Here is an 18,864-nt window from a genome sequence, read left to right as displayed (position 1 = left end):
TTTTTTTTTTTTTTTTTAAAGAGGACCCTTCACCACTCCTGACATTCCTCATGTTATAACAATTCTGGAGCATCTACTCTTATGTCTTTATGTTGTACAATTACTTTATTATTTCTACTAGAAGTCATGAATGAATTGCTAGCAGTCTGCAGTAAAGGTAAAAAGGGGTGGTAACCACTTGGAGTGTGGGGGGGGGGGGGTTTGTAAAAAAATGGCAGCGCTGATTGGATAGAGTGAGTCTGTGCAGGCACACAGCCCCAACTGGTTACCTCCCCTCTGTACCCTTACTGCAGACTGCTAGCAGTCCACTCATAACTTCTAGTTGAAATAATAAAGGAATGGCACAACATATAGCCATACGAATAGATGCTCCAGAATTGTTATTACATGGGGGATGCAGGAAGCTATTAAAACAGGCATGTCAGGAGTGGCGACAGGTACTCTTTAAAGCAAGAATAGAGCTCCTGCATACAGAATGGAACCCCAAATGCAGATGCCTTCCGTGAAGGAAGAGGGAAACATTTACACAGTGTTAGGGTGCATTTACACAACCGTATGTATTTTGCGGTCTACAAAAAATATTGATGACGTCCGTGTTACATCAGTTTTTTTGGCGGACTCGTTGTAGGACACGTTCTTTTTTTGCTGAGCTGTGGAACGGACATGCGGATGTGGACAGCACACTGTGTCCTGTCCACATTTTTTGCGGCCCCATTGAAATGAATGGGTCGGCCTCCAATCCGCCAGAAATGAGGATCGGATGCAGAGCAAATATACAGTTGTGTGAATGGGGCCTTATGCCCAGTGCAGGGGCTGAGGTGGTGCATGATGCAGAGAACACCAAGGTGAACACCATTTTCATGGACAGTCTCCTCAGTTTAGTCCAGTGTTCCATAAACAGAGGTGAATCTACAGATAATACCTGAAATCATCTCAAAGTCAATCAAACTCCTAAGTAACCTAAACCGTAATAAGCATCCCGAATTGTCTCAGGATACTTTTACAGATTGTCTTTCTTCCTGTTCTCAAGGTCATGCAGTTTTTGAAAAGGATGTCAGGAAACGAATTCATTGGCTTCAGCAATGCAACGTAAGGACAACTGATGTATCAGTCTGGGCGCCGGTCAAGTGTCGAGGGCTCGCATGTCCTAGTGTAATTATCCTGCCACAACTCTTCCAGTCTTACACATACACATTGCCATATTGTTTTTTTTCTTATCTATGTATATTTGTGTGCCTTTGTGTGTTTGAGAGTATGTATGTATTATTCATCTCAAAGTAAAAGACAACTTGTTATACCATGTAATTTTTTTGGTCCAAAACTCCATCCTGATAAGTTTCTTAACCCTTTAATGAATGCCAACATGGCTTTTTTACAATGGTCACTAAAGGGCCTTATTCCATAGCGCTGTGTTTTACAGGTGATGTAGAATATGTGCTGAACAGTTGTCTCATGCTGCCCCTTATAATGACAGCCCATCTCCTGCAAAAACTCAGACCATTTTGCATCCGCAAAGGTCCAAGTTCATGATGTGTCTTACCTTTTTTTCACTGTGGTTGATCCTTTATTTATTTTTTTTTGCATCTGGAAAAAACTGTAAATTTTTATTTTTTTTAGGCTACTTTCACACTTGCGTTTTTGCCTGATCCGACACCATTGAAAGTCATTGGGGGACGGATCAGTTTTCTATTGTGTCTGAGCTTGCTGCGGTTTGCTCTCCGGTATGGGAACACAACCAAACGGAATGGAATGCATTTTGGAGCATTCCGTTCTGTTCAGTTCAGTTTTGTCCCCATTGACAAGGAATGGGCACAAAACTGAAGCGTTTTTCTCTGGTATTGAGATCCTCTGCTGGATCTCAATACCGGAAAGCTTAAAGGGATCCTGTCATCAACTTTATGCTGCCCATACTAACGGCAGCATAAAGTAGAGACAGGGGAGCCGATTTCAGCGGTCTGTCATTGATAAGTTAAAAGTAAGTGGTTGCTGAGAACCAACATCACAATCATTGCAGACTGGGCCTGGAAAAGAGTCCCGGCCATCTGAGAAGAGTCCTGGTTATTCATGAATTCCTGCTCTCCTGCCCACCTGCTGATGACTGACAGTCTTCTACCTAGTTTTCTCCCATTCTCTCTAGGAGAGAACTGCCAATCATCAGCAGATGGATGAGAGAGCAGGAGATTAGGAATAACCAGGACTCTTCTCAGGTAGATTTGACTCTTTTCCAGGCCCTGGCTGCAATGGTTATGATGCTGGTTCTCGGCAACCATTTACTTTTAGCTCAAGAGTGACACACCGCTGAAATCAGCATTTCTGTCACAAATTTATGCTGCCCTTAGTGAGGTCAGGTTCCCTTTTAAACGCTGGTGTGTAGCCTTACCAACTTTTTAGCACTTTTCTTTGCAATGGATCCATGAAAAATGGACCACACAAGAGTGTTATCTGCAGGCTGCCCATGGGTTTAACAAACTCCTTGAACAGAAATGGCGCTTTGTCTGCAAAATAGAGGATATAGTGCAAGCTCCCGTGTTGTTCCTGCAGACAAACTGTCTGCAGAAAGAAAATGGGCGTCTGAACACACATATCCCCATTCACACTTACAGGGTAACACAGATATTTTTTGGCGTATACCCACAGGATCTGTAAGTGTGAATGCAATATCTGTCCTGGGCTATACCCAGACTTTTTCTCCCCAGCACCCTAGTACTAAATCCAGGTTTTGTCTGAATGGGAACGTGTGTGAACATAGCAGTGAATGTTCTGCAAAATCATAGTGAGGGTGTTGAAGTACCGACCCCAAGCCTAGGCACCCAGAACATTTCCTCTGTAGTGAAAACGCGCCTGACATGTAACATCTCCGGGCTGATAGCTACATGTGGAAAAGGCAGATTCTGGTAAATCTCCTGACCTAGTATTCCTGAAATTTTCCAGAGTTTAGAGTTTAATGGTTCTGTGTTCTGTCCAGAGAGAACAGGGACAGGAGACCACATGGATCATTGACGTGTAAATAAGCCATTAAGTATACTTATCTCTTCCTTTATTACTCGTTTATGCCCCCCATACAGCCTTAAAAGACTTTTAGGTATTTCTTTATAGAGCCCCTTTTACTAGCATGATGACACAAACTGCATGGCAGGGTCAATTTTAGACAGTTCAACAGTGACAGACTGCAGAGCATCCATACAGATACATGCAGCATTCAGCGTATATATCTGTCTATCCAACAAGGCTATGTACAGTATAAGGAGACATTTCAGCTCAAAAGCTGAAACCTTCATCACAGCATTGTATGTAAAGGGAAAACAGGCTGCCAAAATGTGTTCTATGTTCTGCAGCTTTCAATCAGAAAAGGAGACTGGTGACCGGAACTATGCGATTGGATATTACCTCAAAGAGAAAAAGGTAAAAATTCTCATTCTAGTCGTGGTTTACTTTAAATATTGTAAATTCATAAAAATTAACATAAGTCTGTTACACAAATCAAGTCAAAGCAAATAATGCTTATTTATTGTGTAAAAGAAACGTATAGAATTTTCTAACATTGATGTCACCTAAATGCGATTTCCAACATAGTACCTAAGAGGCCATGGTCACGAGAAATTAGTGATAGATATTTGATATGCCATCAATGTTTATCACATGAAGACTCCTTTACTGCAAAATGTTTAAAAACTAACAGAGGTGACTGTTAGCATTTCATCTCCATTTTTGCACATATTAGTTTCTCACATTATTCTGCCATTTCAGTGTTTTCCAGCAGGAACTGACATGGCATCTGCTCTGGATCTTTACTTCCAGGTAAGAAAACGTTATCTAAATCAGTGGTCTGTGGTTGGCACAATTCATAAATAAGCTGTAGTTCAGATTATTGTAAATCTTTGTTCAAGAATTTAGAAGTATTTGTTTAAGCGTACCTGAGTTGGAAAAAAAAGTTTGCATAATGGTTGTGCTTCTGTGAAGGAACAGTCATGTTTGGGCTTCCCTAATGTTTTTTTTAGCCATATTATTCCCTGTTTCAGCTGCACAGCTAGATGCATTTCTCTCAGAAGCAGGGGATATCTCCTTTCTGTGGAATCTGCCAGCACTGTACTACTGTGATGTCCTTTTCCTTACTTCCCACAGTTTGTTTTGTAGCTTTGGAGCTCACAGAACAGATAAGGAGGGGAAATCACACTTACAGACACACAGGAGGCTCCTATAATCTTCAAAAGCTGTGTAGAAGCAGTTATTTTATCAGGCTCAGAATCTCAGCTAGCTCTGACACACAGCCACTTCTCTCTGCTGTCTTCTGAGTCTCTGTTACCATGGACAGATCTTGCCTGACATCAGGCAGTGGACTGCAAATTAGGTGGAAGTGAGATTCCTAGTGGCCATGATTTTACAGCGTTTTTTTTTTTCCAGTTGGATGCAGGCATATTTTTTCAATGAAGTCATTTAAAAATTTGATAGTTACACCATTCTCTATTAAATGAAAGTTTGTGAAAGTACAGTCATTCTAAGGTTTTTAAGAAGTTATTAGGACTTTATCGCTTTGTTCGTATTCCCTGACCTGTACATTATTGCAATGTTACTTTATTGACTTAAAGGGAATGTCCTAAGTTCTAACGGCTCCGACGCGTGTCCCTGAGTCCTCATATTCATGAGCTCCCGGCTCTCCATGCCTCTGCCTCTGATTGTCAGCTTTCCTCCTGCTGCAATAAGCAGCAGGTCGGCAGGAAAAGACTGGAGCTCATGAACATCCTGACTCATTGGCATGCACTGGACCTGTTCAGAACAGGAATTTAGCAAAACAGCTGTATCCATTAAGCAGGGCCGGTTTTAAACCAAATGTGGCCCTGGGCAAAATCAAAAGTGGGGCCCCAAATCTTGTAGTAATGTGCTAAAAACACAATCCGACGTCCAACACCTGACACCCCCGCCGATCAGCTGTTTGGGCAGATGGCGTGTGCTGTCCACTGCTGCTGTCCCATAGACATACAGCAGTGAGCAGAAAGAGAGAAAAGAGACGACACGTGCGCAAAAAGCACGCCGTCTCCTCAAACAGCTGATCGGCAGGGGTGCCGGGTGCCCCTACAGTACCCTAGTAGTAATAATATAACCATAATGCTCCCAGTGGCTCTAATGTCCCCCCTGTAGTGCTCCCCACTAGTTCCAATATATAATGCTCCCCCCATAGTGCCAGTGTATATATATGTACCCCGTAGTGCCAGTATATAATGCTCCTCCATTCCTCCCCAGTAGTGCCAGGTATATATAATGATATGCTTCCCCCCCTTCCTTGATGCCCCCAGCAGTGCGGATGTTTAGTATAAAAAAACAAACAAACAAAAAACCTCACTCTCAGTGTTATCTGTGGCTTGTGTTGCTGTGTCCTGATGCATGCGGTCCCAATGATATAACCGCTCCTGCTTGGGCTCTCACGCGATCATGTCACGCGAGACCCAGTGCAGGAGGTCCCATTGATGTCATTGCGGCTTCTTGCGCTGTTCTAATGCCTAACAGGCTTGAGGCCTAGCGGCCTGAGAAGTTGGATGGCCACACATGTGGCCATAAATGCGCCCCCCTTTATGGGTAGCGAAGTGGCGCCCTAGGCGGGTGACTACCCTCACCTATCCATCGTCCTGGCCCTAATTCAGAGCACATTGCCGCAGGAGGTATAACAGGAGAGGACTATAACTTCTAGCATGTCTAAGCCATTATTATTTGATATCAGAGGACATTACAGGGGGACGTATAAGAGGATGGGACTACAACTCCCAGCACGTCCAAGCCGTTATTATGCAATATCAGAGTACATTATAAAAGGAAGTATAAGAGGAGAGGACTAGAACTTCCAGCATATCCAAGGTGTTTTAATGTACCCTGATCTAACATAATAATGGCCTGGACATGCTGAGAGTTGTAGTCATCTCCTGTTTTACCTCCTTTTGTAACGTACTCTGATATTACATAAAAGAAGGTATAAGAGGAGAGGACTACAACTCCCAGCACTTCCCTGGCACTTACATTGACTCCTTCACTTCTTCCCATGCATCACTGGTCTTCTTCTTCATTACTTTACTGCACTGCTTAGCTCCGCCTCCTGTTCTGGTCACATGATGGTGAGTTCATCACAGGTCCTTCATCGCCCTCCTGCAGGTGACGTCATGGCAGGTCCTACAGCTCAAGTAGAGGAGTGTTGCTGGTGTCCGGAGCTGTCAGTTTGGAGAGCAGCACTGTGGTAATGACTTGTGTTATGTGTACAGGGAGGGGGCCTTACACTGCATTGTAAGGTGCAGCTTTTCAGCTGCCCACCCGTCCGCTTCCAGGGACGTTCAGCTGAACAGCAGCACTGAAGCAGGGGCCCCCTTAGAGAATGGGGGCTCTGGGCAATTGCCTAGTTTTCAACCCCCCCCCCCCCCCACCCTAAAGCCAGCCCTGCCATTAAGAAACGTGACCCAGTGTTTTGATATAGGAATCTGCCCTTAGCTAGGGCCACAAAAAAGCTGGTGACAAATTCCCTTTGAAGGCATTGTCCAGGAATACCAATCTTTTCAACTGATGGCCACAGCCTGCCTTCGCTATTAAAAGATCCATACTTACCTGCTTCCCGCTGCTTCTTTTGGTCTGTTTGTTTACTTGATCCCATGGTCATAGTCATTATATTTGAGTAGAGTTTGTAATTTGTAATAGTGGAGTACTGGGACACAGGAACTTAGATGAGACCAGGAATCAAAAGCAGAAGCACACTTGGAACTTAGTGGTGAGAGACAGAATCCAGAAGGACACAGAGATAGGTCTGAAACCAGGAACAATATAGTGACCTACACATTACTCCTCAAGCAGTGACTGCCATAGTAAACATGTCTTAAATAGAAGCCAATGGGAAAGCATGATGTTGCTGTATTGGTGTTTGACTGCAATTATACATTTCTGTCATACATAGTAAAAAAAAAAAATGCAACTAAATAAACCTTTAAAAAAAACCTCACACTTTTTTTTTTACACTGATTGTCATGGCTTTGCAATGTGGTAATTTCCTATACAGTTTTTACAATTGAAACACATTGATTTAACATCTGCACAAAAAAAAAACACAATTGTGCTAAAAACTCAACAAAAACTGAATCCGGTGAAGAAGCAGGGTGTTGCTGAAGAGTTCAGGCAGAAAACATATAGACAAACATGGGAAATTTGGATTGCAGTCAGAATGGTAGAGTTGAATTTGTAGGGCAGACATGAACAAGCTACCCGAGTACATGCAGCCAGCAGAGGAGAGGGGAGTAACCCAGCAGTTCATGACAAATCTATTTTCTGCCTATGGTACCACCTGAATATATATTTCTTCTCTTTCTAGTTGTGCTCCATTGAGGTGACATGTCAGTCGGGGAGTGTGATAGCTGCCACTCTGGCTAATGGTGGCATCTGTCCCATCACAGGAGAGCGGGTCCTGAGCGCCGAAGCAGTAAGAAACACTCTGAGTCTAATGCATTCTTGTGGAATGTATGACTTCTCTGGACAATTCGCCTTTCATGTGAGTCCACTGCTATCATATATAAAGTAAAGGTATTGAAGTAATATATGAAATGGTTCTGTAAATTGTGGTTAGTTATTTTATAAGGAATAATAAATATAAGGCTACTTTCACACTCTCGTTTGGTGCTGGTCCGTCATGGATCTGCACAAACGCTTCCGTTCAGATAATACAACCGCATGCATCCGTTCAGAACAGATCCGTTTGTATTATCTGTAACATAGCCAAGACGGATCTGTCTTGAACACCATTGAAAGTCCATGGGGGACGGATCTGTTTTCTATTGTGCCACATTGTGTCAGTGAAAAGTGTCAGTTTGCCTCCACATAGTCAGGCAGACAGGCTGCCCTATTGCCCTATCAGGCGGACACCAAAATGCTGCAAGCAGCGTTTTGGTATTCGCCTCCAGAGCAGAATGGAGGCGGAACGGAGGCAAACTGATGCATTCTGAGCGGATCCTTATCCATTCAAAATGCATTAGGGCAAAACTGATCGGTTTTGGACCGCTTGTGAGAGCCCTGAAACGGATCTCACAAACTGAAACCAAAACGCTGGTGTGAAAGTAGCCTTAGATGCATATCGACCAAACCTACCAATTTGGGCCAGACTGGCTGACCATCTAATTTGTATCTTGGCCTCCCTCAACAGCGGATGATAGGAAATATAAGAATCTGGTTAGATAATAAGCAGGGTGTTCTTATTGTAATTGGTTTGGCAGCCCTGATGTCTGGAGAGCATATATCAGATATCCGTACAGTGAAAATGTTGGTGGAGAGCTAAGAGCCCATAAATAATAGATCACATCCTTTCAATATTACTTAAAGAGTACCTGTCGCCACTCCTGACATGCCTGTTTTAATAGATTCGTGCACTCCCCAATTAATAACAATTCTGGAGCATCTATTCTTATGTCTGTATGTTGTAACGTTACTTTATTATTTCTACTAGAAGTTATAAATTAATCGCTAGCAGTCTGCAGTAAGGGTACAGAGGGGAGGTAACCAGTTGGGGATGTGTACCTGCACAGACTCACTCTATCCAATCAGTGCTTCCATTTTCAGACTGTGCAGGTACACCCCCCCCCCAACTGGTAACACCCCTCTGTACCCTTACTACAAACTGCTAGCAATTAATTCATAACTTCTAGTAGAAATAATAAAGGAATAGAGACATAGAATAGATGCTCCAGAATTGTTATTACATGGGGAATGCATGGACCTTTTAAACCAGGCATGTCGGGAGTGGTGAAAGGTTCTCTTTAAATGGGATTTCCAAGCTCCCTCCATATTAGGGCTCACTTCTCTGTTATCTAATTTTAATGCTTATAGTTTATGGTAGCACATGGAACCATAGGGACCCAGGTGTCAGTGTAGGCTCCATACACACAGCTTTGCCCTGTGCACGAGGCCAAAATTGTGGACAAAGCCACGGCCAGAACCTCTGATGGGATGTAGATTTCAGATTAGGGCAGCACGGTGGCTCAGTGGTTAGCACTGTTGCCTTGCAGCGCTGGGGTCCTAGGTTCGAATCCGACCAAGGGCAACATCTGCATGGAGTTTGTATGTTCTCCCCGTGTTTGCGTGGGTTTCCTCCGGGTTCTCCGGTTTCCTCCCACACTCCAAAGACATACTTACAGCGAGGCCCGAAGAGTAAGACTGCGTGTACACAAGACTATACATCATCATCATCATCATTATCCTGGACTTCCAAGGGACCGTGCAGCTCAGCTGTTAAAAAGCAGCAAACATGCACAGCATACCCATAAGTAATGACCTATACTGTTTTCATATCACATTAATGGGAGGAAAGGATCTAATTATCCAAACTGACTCAGTCTGTAATGAGACTGGATAATTAGAACTGAAGCTTTGGGACAATTAGGATTGCATGATAGAAATGACTTGTCATCATTTTATAGTGTTTCTTTTATTGTATATGTATATCGTATCAGCTTGTTTGTAATTGACCCATCATATGCCCGTGCTGCATGCTGGGGGGATTTAAACACACTTATTTGACCCCCCATCAGGCCTTGTGAACACGGATCTGAAAAGGCAGCAAGATTAGTTTCCTATGTTGACCTGCTAAGGAGCACTAAGCAATAAAGTCTGACACAAAGAATATCAGTGGCTTAAAAATTACCTTCTTGATAAATTCTCTCAAAGTGTCCCGCTGCTGGGAAATTGCAATCAGATGTAACCTATGAGGAAAATTGGCAGTAAGTAATGAATTTTCCTGCAGCACAACCACAGGGGAAATTAATAGGGTTGTGCATAGTACATATTGGCGACCTCAGGATAGGTCATCAATATCAGATCGGCGGAGGTTTGACTCTCAGCACCCCCGCCGTTTAGCTGTTTGAAGAGAAGGCGGTGCTTATATGAGCACTGCTTCCTCTTCAAGATCACACTGCGTCGTCTTGGAGGTGCAGTGTAATTATAAGTGCTTGTTGAACTTGAATGGGATGCGCATTTGTATGTACACTGCGCCACCACTGCGAGACGCTCAGCCTCCACTTCAAACAGCTGATTGTCTGAGGTCTCGGGAGTCCGACCCCCACTGATTAGATATTGATAATCTATCTTGAGGATAGGTCATAAATAGGTACTGGCTGCACAACCCCATTTAAGCATTACACCGCGCCCATGTACAGTTGTGTTCAAAATAATAGCAGTGTGTTTTTAAAAAAGTGAATAAAGCTCAAAATCCTTCTAATAGCTTCTATTTCCATACACACAAATGCATTGGGAACACTACACATTCTATTCCAAATCAAAACATGAAGAAAAATATATCAAATTTGTGTTGTTCCTCTAAAGAAATTGAAGAAAAGTGAATATTAGACTGTTCAAAAAAATAGCAGTGTTTGCATTCTTCTTTACAAACTCAAACATTCACTATATAAACTGAAAAATGTTTGAAGCTTTTGCTTTCCTTTGATTCACTTAACTAATATTTAGTTGTATAACCACTGTTTCTGAGAACTGCTGTACATCTGTGTTGCATGGAGTCAGGGGCGGACTGACCGGTCGGGCACTTCGGACATGGTCCGAGGGCCCGGCCGGGATGGGGGCCCGCTCCAGAATAACATAACACCGGGCCCCGCTCACTGTAATAGTAATATTCCTATGTGAACAACTTGAAATCCCCTGCGATCCTCTCCCTCTCTGTACTCACAACCTCAGTAGCATAGAGGCAGCAGCAGGCAGTGTAATAGGAGCCGACAGTGGAAGCTAGCCCCGCCCCTCCCCGCCCTCCAACCAATCAGAGGCAACCAGCAGTCCAGCACTGACTCACAGCACAGGGGGAGTCGCAGGGACTCAGAGAATCGTCTGAGTTTATTAGTTAAAAGAATCGAATGAGTCACAGACTGTCACCGAGTCCTTGCCGCCAGACTTCCTGCTCTGCGGCTCCCTGTCTCCTGACAAGTCCGTCGGGGGGTGGTATAGTATTGCATGTAGCAGAGCTGTGTGTGTACAATGTGCTTGCAGCAATGTAGCAGAGCTGTGTGTGTACAGTGTGCTTGCAGCAATGTAGCAGAGCTGTGTGTGTACAGTGTGCTTGCAGCAATGTAGCAGGGCTGTGTGTGTACAGGGTGCTTGCAGAAATGTAGCAGAGCTGTGTGTGTGTACAGGGTGCTTGCAGCAATGTAGCAGAGCTGTGTGTGTGTGCAGGGTGCTTGCAGCAATGTAGCAGAGCAGGAAGCCTGGCAGGGACTCGGTGACACGTCTCTGACTCATTTGATTCTTTTAACTAATAAACTCTTAGACCATTATCTAAATCCCTGCAATAACTATACAGTGTAATTACATCAGTCTGCTCCACTGCAGCAGAGCTGTGTTTGCCAGGAGCAAGTCCCTCCTGACCTTCGGTTCACTTGAGAGCCGACTCAGCAAGTGAACTGAAGATTCGATGAGCTGAGCATGCGCATTGATCTTCAGTTCACTTGCTTCTGCCGGCTCAGGAAGTGAACCGAAGATCCAATTCATGAAAAAGATCCGAACTTCCCATCTCTAAAACTCAGTAGCAGGCCGGGCGGCAGCGCAACTCACTGACGTCACGCGCCTGCTCCTCCTACTTCATTCATACAGTGGGAGGAGCAGGTGCGTGACGTCAGTGAGTTGCGCTGCCGCCCGGCCTGCTACTGAGGTTGTGAGTACAGAGAGGGAGAGGGAGAGGATCGCAGGGGATTTCAAGTTGTTCACATCGGAATATTAGTATTACAGTGAGCGGGGCCCGGTGTAATAGAATACAGTGACTGCACCGGGCCCCGCTGCCATTACAACACCAGATGCCGGTGTTCCGTTTACTTGACAGTATTATGTCTATATCGTGGGAGATAGTTTTGCATTCCGTCTAGCTTGAACTGCTGACTAATATACAATTTTAAATCTTTATTTCATTTCCTTAAAACTATCTTCCACGATATAGACATAATACTGTGAATTAAACAACACAGAGGTGCTGAAGAGGTCTAGATATTTGCATTTTGTTAACCTTTATTTTTGTTTGCATTTTGTTAACCTCTACTGCACCTGCGCCAAGTCGTCTTTTTCGCGCATGCGCAGTGTATTGGGGATCATTCATTCACAGGGACACTGTTATGGGGGATCTGTGGATGACACTATATATGCTGCTATATATGTGTCATCCACAGATCCCCCCCCACAACAGTGTGTCATCCACAGATCCCCCCCCCACAACAGTGTGTCATCCACAGATCCCCCCCCACAACAGTGTGTCATCCACAGAGCCCCCCCACAACAGTGTGTCATCCACAGATCCCCCCCCCACAACAGTGTGTCATCCACAGAGCCCCCCCCACAACAGTGTGTCATCCACAGATCCCCCCCCCACAACAGTGTGTCATCCACAGAGCCCCCCCCCACAACAGTGTGTCATCCACAGATCCCCCATAACAGTGTCATCCACAGAGCCCCCCCACAACAGTGTGCCATCCACAGATCCCCCCACAACAGTGTGTCATCCACAGATCCCCCCACAACAGTGTGTCATCCACAGATCCCCCCACAACAGTGTGTCATCCACAGAGCCCCCCCCCCACAACAGTGTGTCATCCACAGAGCCCCCCCCCACAACAGTGTGTCATCCACAGAGCCCCCCCCCACAACAGTGTGTCATCCACAGAGCCCCCCCCACAACAGTGTGTCATCCACAGATCCCCCCATAACAGTGCCATCCACAGATCCCCCCCATAACAGTGCCATCCACAGATCCCCCCATAACAGTGCCATCCACAGATCCCCCCACAACAGTGCCATCCACAGATCCCCCATAACACCTTTTGGTTCAAAATATTTTTTTATTTGGCTATTCCCCACCCCTCTTGTAATTGTTCCGCTACTTGTGGGCTGCGCGGGAATGAGTTGAGTCACTTCGGTGGCCAATCCCGTCCTGCAGTGCGTGATCCCGCAAGACCTGCCGCTGTAGGTCACGGGTCTCGCAGGATCACGCGCCTCAGGATGGGATTGCGCACCGAAGTGACTGAACTCATGCCCATGTAGCCCGCAAGTAGCGGATCAGTGGAACAAGTACAAGGTGGGTGGGGGGATGATCTGTGGGGTTGCCCAGACGGCTAGGCCCTTCACAGTAGTTATTAACCCCTTTCAGCAGTCCCCCATTCACTGAAGGGGAGACTGCTGAAAGGGATTAATAACTACTGTGAAGGGCCTCCCCCCCTTTCACAGTAGTTATGCCCAGATATGTGCCCCCTTCACAGTAGTTATGCCCAGATATGTGCCCCCTTCACAGTAGTTATGCCCACACTGCTTCTAACAGAGGCTCACTAATGGACGCTGAGATTAGATCACCCCATATGAGAGCATTGAATCAATGCTTTCCTATGGGGAAAAATCTGACCCTGGAGGTCATCATGCAGGGTGTGAGGACGTCCAGCGTCAGATACCAGACCAAACGTCTGTTTTACTCCAGGAAGCCCTCAGGTGGCTGCCAGCGACTAGAGGATGACTTATTGCTGGAACGTAAACAATGCAGTTTCTCTAGAACATTGCAGCTCGATTTGCAAAAGGGACACTGTACCCAGACCACTTCAATGAGCTGAAGTGGTCTGGGTGCCTTTTGTGTCACTTTAACTTTGAAATCTTATTAAAGATTGTGTAGGGTGTGGCTGGAGGCGGGACAAGGGTGCGGCTTGCAGCAGAACATGGGTGGGGCCTGTAAGGGGGCCCTTGATTTATTTTGCCCGGGGGCCCTGAGGGTTCTCAGTCCGCCCCTGCATGGAGTCAACCAACTTCTGGCCCCTGTGAACAGATATTCCAGCCCAGGATGGACTACATTCCACAGTTCTTCTCCATTTCTTGGTTTTGCCTCAGAAACAGCATTTTTGATGTCACCCCACAAGTTTTCTATTGGATTAAGATCCGGGGATTGGGCTGACCACTCCATAACGTCAATCTTATTGGTCTGGAAACAAGATGTTGCACGTTTACTGGTGTGTTTGGGGTCGTTGTCTTGTTGGAACACCCATTTCAAGGGCATTTCCTCTTCAGCATAAGGGAGCATGACCTCTTCAAGTATTCTGATGTATTCAAACTGATCCATGATCCTTGGTATGCGATAAATAGGCCCAACACCCTAGTATGAGAAACCTCCCCATATCATGATGCTTGCGCCACCATGCTTTACTGACTTCACAGTGTACTGTGGCTTGAATTCAGTGTTTGGGGGTCGTCTGACAAACTGTCTCCGGCCACTAGACTCAAAAAGAACAATCATACTTATATCAGTCCACAAAATGTTGCTCCATTTCTCTTTAGGCCAGTCAATGTGCTGTTTGGCAAATTGTAACCTCTTCAGCACATGTCTTTTTTTTCAACAGTAGGACTTTGCGGGGGCTTCTTGCAGATAGCTTGGCTTCACATAGGTGTCTTCTAACTGTAACAGTACTCACAGGTAACTTTAGACCTTCTTTGATCTTCCTGGAGCTGATTGTTGGCTGAGTCCTTGCCATTTTGGCTATTCTTCTATCCATTTGAATGGTAGTTTCTCGCTTTCTTCCACGTCTTTCAGGTTTTGGTTACCATTTTAAAGCATTTGTGATCATTTTAGCTGAGCAGCCTATCATTTTCTGCACTTCTTTATATGTTTTCCTCTCTCCAATCAACTTTTTAATCAAGGTACGCTGTTCTTCTGAACAATGTTTGGAACGACCCATTTTCCTCAGAATGTCAGAGAGAAATGCACTGTAACCAGCATGTACAACATTTTCTGCCTTCCTTCCTTAAATAAGGGCAATAATTGCCACCTGTTTTTCAAAGAATGAATGACCTCACTAATTGAACACCACATTGCTATTATTTTGAACATGCCCCTTTCAATAAGTGATTGAATTACACAGAATCGGCAGCATGCATGGCATGACTGTTGGGTCTGTTGGATTTCTATTACTCTACTACACCTGCTAGTAAATTATTTGCCATGTAGAAATATCATTTCTTCCAAAAACAGTGATTGATCAGGTTAGTGATGTCTGACTGCTATTATTTTGAACACAACTGTACATCAATGTGTTGCATGTGTAATTCAGTAAAGGTCCTCCAGAAAGAGAGGATACTCTTTGTTACTATTCTCTACTACAGGGGTAGGCAACCTCCGGCACTCCAGCTGTTGTGAAACTACAACTCCCAGCATGCATACTTGTTCTGCTCTTCTAAGAACTCTCATAGAAATGAATGAAGCATGCTGGGAATTGTAGTTTCACAACAGCTGGAGTGCCGAAGGTTGCTGATCCCTGCTCTACTATAACCAAGAGAAGAGGATCCTGAACAGGCCCCCCCCCCCTCCTACATTAACCCAATTTGAAAATGGATTTAACTAAATCATTACTTATGGGTGGTATTCAGTTTCATGTTTTTAACATTGCTCTTTTAGGTAAGAGGAATGATCAGTGACTTCAGCTCAGCTCCACTGTCTCTTGGGAGTCCAGGGTAGTCTGAAATCTACATCCCTGTATGCAGCAATTAAACTTTTTCTCTTAGTTATAGTGCAGAATAGTATCAAAGTGACTCTCATTCTGTAGGAACTTTACTGCATTACACAGACAACACATTGCTGTAAAGGCTGTAATGCTTGTGCATATTGTTGACCTATTGTCACATACGGGAACCGCCCTGTCACGTGACCTGGGTGCGACTGCCAAGGGTCGATCTATTTCACACACTCAATGTCTCGCGCCCCTACACACAGGCCTGAGATTGAGCGTCGATCACACCCTGACACAGCCTCTCATGCACCCCAACACACTGCCACCATCTATGACATTTAAATCAATACACTGATTAATTAAGGGCTCATAGAAAAGCCCACAGCGCCCCACTCGCAAGCAGGCTCATAGTAGCACAGGCCACACTTATAGCAAATACACGGTAATGCAAACCGCACTCGTACACTTAAAATGTGAGGTTACTGGGCTCGTTCAGGGCACAAGGCAAAACCATTAAAGATGTGCTTTAATGTACTAAAAAGGTACAGTACTTAGTTACAAAAAATAAGGCATACACTGCCTGTCCAAAAAAAAAGTCTCCACCAAATAAATAAGGTCACACACTCTAATATTTTGTTGGACCGCCTTTAGCTTTGATTACGGCACGCATTCGCTGTGGCATTATTTCGATAAGCTTCTGCAATGTCACAAGATTTATTTCCATCCAGTGTTGAATTAATTTTTCACCAAGATCTTGCATTGATGATGGTAGAGTCTGACCGCTGCGCAAAGCCTTCTCCAGCACATCCCAAAGATTCTCAATGGGGTTAAGGTCTTGACTCTGTGGTGGCCAATCCATGTGTGAAAATGATGTCTCATGCTCCCTGAACTACTCTTTCACAATTTGAGCCCGATGAATCCTGGCATTGTCATCTTGGAATATGCCTGTGCCATCAGGGAAGAAAAAATCCATTGATGGAATAACCTGGTCATTCAGTATTTTCAGGTAGTCCGCTGACCTAATTCTTGGAGCACATGCAACACACAGGCCACAGGGGTACAACTTGTGAGGTGACTGTGGACCGAGGAATATTGGCAGCTAGTTCTTTACTCACAGTTTTGACGCTCCCTGGGCCGGGCTGCAGTGAAGGGGAGAACAGCACCAAATTCTCCGGGGCACACTCTTCTACAGGGGACACCGTCCAGGTGGTGATTGAGGTGCCCTTGATCGTGACTGGATTTCAGCGTGCTTGTGCGGCTGGGACCCTGAAGTGAGTAAAATCGTGACGCCAGCACCTTGGTGGTGCAAAATGATGAGGGTAGTTGGTGTGGAAATGAGGAAGAAGACAATAGTGAACTCCAACCAGGAACTTTACTGTACGCAGGGTTTTTAACAGCAATTGACATCCGACAATAAACAGTCTTATATGCAGGTTGAGGGTGGTATGCTGTAAATCCAGGTAACAGGCTGTATGACTGGCTAGAACTTCAGGCTGTGTAGAGAGATATGTGCTTTTCCGATATGCAGCTCCTTGCCTGATCCCGACCTCAGTAAACGGTGGCTTCTGACCCTACTGTTCTACTTCAGTGTAACAAACAGATGAACTCTCTGTACTTGTAGTAAATAACGGTGAGGCTGCCGGAAGCTATACGTCCTTCACCTATAAACAAAGGTGCCTGAAAGTCTAGGAAAATGGCTAATGTCCTCCTTTGTGACTTTGCTCACTCCTACTACTCCTCAACTTCCCCACTCTCTGCCTCCTAACTAGGCCTGACCTGAACTATATACAGTGCTTCCCATAATTATTCATACCCCTGGCAAATTTTGACTTAAAGCTACTTTTATTCAACCAGCAAGTAATTTTTTGACTGGAAATGACATAGGTGTCTCCCAAAAGATAAGACGATGTACAAGAGGCATTATTGTGGGAAAAAAAAACAATTTCTTAGCTTTTATTTACATTTGAGCAAAAAGTGTCCAGTCCAAAATTATTCATACCCTTTACAAACTGTCACAGTCTGTGGGAAAATCCAAAGTTCTATACCATTCAAAATAGTCCAAGCTGTTCTAAAGCATCCTAGTTACCCTGATTAATTGGGAACAGCTGTTTTAATCAACTCAACAGGTAAAAAACAGCAGCTCTCTGCAGTTGGTTTGTGGACAGTCATGGCTAAGACGAAGGAGCTCTGTGAGGACCTGCAGCTGCGCATTGTGGCTGCTCACAAGTCAGGAAAGGTCTACAAGGCCATTTCTAAATGTTTTCAAGTTCCAGTGGCTACAGTGCAAAGTATTATAAAAAAAAATACAAGATGTTCTGCACTGTGTAAAATCTCAGAGGACGTGGTCGGAAGCCAAAAGTGACACCTGTGCTGGCCAGGAGGATAGTAGGATCACCACCAATGCCATCCTGGTGAATCTGGGCTCTGCTGGTGGCAATGTCTCAAGGCAGACAATCCAACGGACACTGCACACTGCTGGGTTCCACGGATGCAGAACAAGGAGGACGCCACTTCTCCAGATAAGGCACACAAAAGCTCGCTTGGTCTTTGCAAAATCTCATCTGGACAAAGAAGAGTGATTTGTATCCGAAAACACACAATAGGGTACCTCTTTGGAGCACAGGAACGACCACAGTTTCAGGTTTTTAGGTAAAGATACTATTTATTGTTCAGTTGACAACGCGTTTCGGAGTTTATAACTCCTTTTTCAAGTCTAAAGTGAAACAGCAAAGAAATAAAAAGGGGGAAAAAAATGCCGAAGGTAAAGGAAATAGCAAAAAATCCACAGAAAAGGCCCCCACACAGTTGGGGGGAGGATATATATATATATATATATATATATATATATGCGCATAAAATTCAGTTATGGTGAATAAATCAATTGATTAAAATTACAGCATATAAAAAGAGATATATATATATATATATATATATATATATATATATATATATATATATAAAAAGTATATTACACGTTGTATTTTATACATTCTGGATGGTTGCTGGGTCTAGTGCTAACCCAAACATGAACGCGAAAAAAGTTTATAACCACTTCTATTGTCAGGGGCTTGATGTACTCTAATCTGTCCAAATTGGACGCTGTTTGAGTAAAGTGTATACACACATATATATATATATACACACACATACACACACACACACACACACACACACGTATATACGCACAGGGATGGTGTGAGGGATGTATAGTGTTAGACCCCGGAAGCAACATATGCCTTGCGGCATCCTTCAGGGACCACGATGATAACAGATTTCTTCAGGCCAGTCCCGAACAGAGGAACAAAAAGACAAATAGACCTAGAAGAGGACGACGAGGAGGAAGATCATCAACAACAAAAAGAAAGAAGATCCGGGACCTCCAAAAAAC

At 44.4% G+C, this 18,864-nt stretch overlaps 1 protein-coding gene across 1 annotated transcript in view; it reads left to right on the top strand.

Moving 5' to 3' along the window:
• GLS2 (glutaminase 2) overlaps positions 1–18,864 on the top strand; it is a 109,852-nt gene that overhangs the window by 61,768 nt on the left and 29,220 nt on the right. The window contains exons 9-12 of the mRNA XM_040425616.1: positions 1,031–1,089; positions 3,336–3,402; positions 3,748–3,798; positions 7,337–7,513. Coding sequence (XP_040281550.1) covers positions 1,031–1,089; positions 3,336–3,402; positions 3,748–3,798; positions 7,337–7,513 — 354 coding nt within the window. The remainder of the gene's footprint in view (positions 1–1,030; positions 1,090–3,335; positions 3,403–3,747; positions 3,799–7,336; positions 7,514–18,864) is intronic.

This window comes from Bufo bufo, chromosome 3 (genome assembly GCF_905171765.1).
Source record: "Bufo bufo chromosome 3, aBufBuf1.1, whole genome shotgun sequence".
NCBI classification, from domain to species: Eukaryota; Metazoa; Chordata; class Amphibia; order Anura; family Bufonidae; genus Bufo; species Bufo bufo.
Note: the sequence above shows the minus strand (reverse complement) of the source record. Positions and strands in the feature narration are given on the sequence as shown.